Source organism: Glycine max, chromosome 1 (genome assembly GCF_000004515.6).
Source record: "Glycine max cultivar Williams 82 chromosome 1, Glycine_max_v4.0, whole genome shotgun sequence".
Lineage (NCBI taxonomy): Eukaryota > Viridiplantae > Streptophyta > Magnoliopsida > Fabales > Fabaceae > Glycine > Glycine max.
Window position 1 is genome coordinate 44,815,994 of NC_016088.4, and position 1,916 is coordinate 44,817,909.

A 1,916-nucleotide genomic window follows, 5' to 3' on the forward strand; every position below is an offset into this window, starting at 1 on the left:
ATTATTTAATGGATAATATTTTATATAACATAATGTTATATATTCACGATGATATTATTTATTTTAGAATATACAATATAAAATATATTCTAATTTAAATTTTATATAATTTTTATTATATTATTTAACTATCTATAATGTTAATATTGATATATTATAATAACAAATGAGATTGATCCAATATTGACTCATTTCTAGCATTAAATAATAAAGAGAAACACGCCCCTAACTAGTCTCACCCAAAGTCAGCTCTTTGTTTTATTAAACAATTGCTTTCTCTTTTCCCAATTGGACAAATTAAAGTCCAATGTTTCCTCACGTCCCCTTCCTTTATAAATTCTCCCTTCCATATTCATTCTCTTCATTATTCCAACAACTTATCAAAGAACCAATCTTTCTCTCATTACCAGCCATGACTACTCAATTCGTCATTCTCTCCCTTCTCGTCTCTTGTAATACCCTCATTTACGCCAATGCCGAAGACACGGGTTTCGTGGGCTCACTAGATCACAAGGCATTGGGTTTAAAGAAGAAAGACAAGGTTAGCCATTTCCGGTTCTACTTCCACGAGACCTTCACCGGAAGCAACGCCACCACGGTCTTCGTGGTTCCGCCGCTCCCCCAGTACAGCTCCACCAGCTCCTTCGGGGCAATCGGGGTCATGGACAACGTCTTGACGGCGGGACCGGAGCGTACCTCGAAGGTGGTGGGGAGAGTGGAGGCCTTGGCCGCTGCCACGTCACAAACGGAGTTTAATTTATTGATATTTTTTAACTTCATATTAACCCAAGGGAAGTACAATGGGAGCACCATCACCGTGTTGGGGAGGAACCGCACCTCCCTAAAGGTTAGGGAGATTCCTGTGGTTGGAGGCACTGGGGTGTTTAGGTTTGCAACTGGGTATGCTGAAACTAACACCATCTTTTTTGATCCACAAACTAGGTCTACCATTGAGTACAACATCTATGTTTCTCATTATTAATGAGTTAAAGCCCAATAAAGAGACTTTCATCATCAAAGGTGCAAGCTAAGGGGTGCCTTGCCCATATACAAAAAGAATAAGAAAGCATCTAAAGGTTATACCATTCTACATTTGTATTGATACGTATGCTTTGTACTTAGTATGCTATGATGTCAACAAGTTTAATTACATGGTGTAAAAGCCTTTGAAACTGAATTACATTGGAAACTTCTATGGAAAAATATGGCTGGTATCTTTAGTCTTTTTTTAAAACAATAATTTAGTTTATCTTTTAAAAATTATTATTTGTTTTAAATTTTAAGAATATTTTTTTAGAATTAAAATGTTAAATTTTTAAGATATTAATTAGATTTTAAAATATTATCTATATTTAAGATTTATATATCAACTTCGTTCGATGTACTCAGTACTAAAGAATAAGAAAGCATCTAATAATTATTGACCATCCAATTATGGAAGGACCCAAATTGGGATGACACGGGGCTACCATGATAAAAAAAAATTAAAAAATTCATCCAGCAACTATTATATACTATAAATTTTAATACAAGTTATTTATAATTTGATGATATTCTAATAAGTTGATTACATTAATAATCTATCAAAACTGAAAATTGGACCAGCTTAGCCGGTCGGACCGGAATCCCATGCCATAGGTGATCCAATTAAGGTAAAGGACTCAAAATGTATTTGTCCCATATTAACCCGGTTGGGTTTGATCAAACTCGATGATTCGGATCGAGTTGTTTCGATTTGATCTGGTTGAATTCTTTTTTTGTCAGTTCTTGTAATATATTATATTATTAATAACTAATTATTGAATAACATGTAATATACTCTTATAATATTTTTTTATCTTGGTAACAACATATAGTAACTAATTATTATCATATTGATCATGAGATGATTCAATATTTATGTGTTTTATACATCT

The 1,916-nt window shown here is 33.3% G+C and overlaps 1 protein-coding gene across 1 annotated transcript; it reads left to right on the plus strand.

Moving 5' to 3' along the window:
- The first annotated feature begins 369 nt into the window (after positions 1-369).
- LOC100806935 (dirigent protein 22) lies at positions 370-1,222 on the plus strand. The gene has a single exon (XM_003516941.5). The coding sequence runs from the start codon at positions 413-415 to the stop codon at positions 980-982; it is 570 nt and encodes a 189-aa protein (XP_003516989.1). The 5' UTR covers positions 370-412; the 3' UTR covers positions 983-1,222.
- The last annotated feature ends 694 nt before the right edge of the window (positions 1,223-1,916 follow it).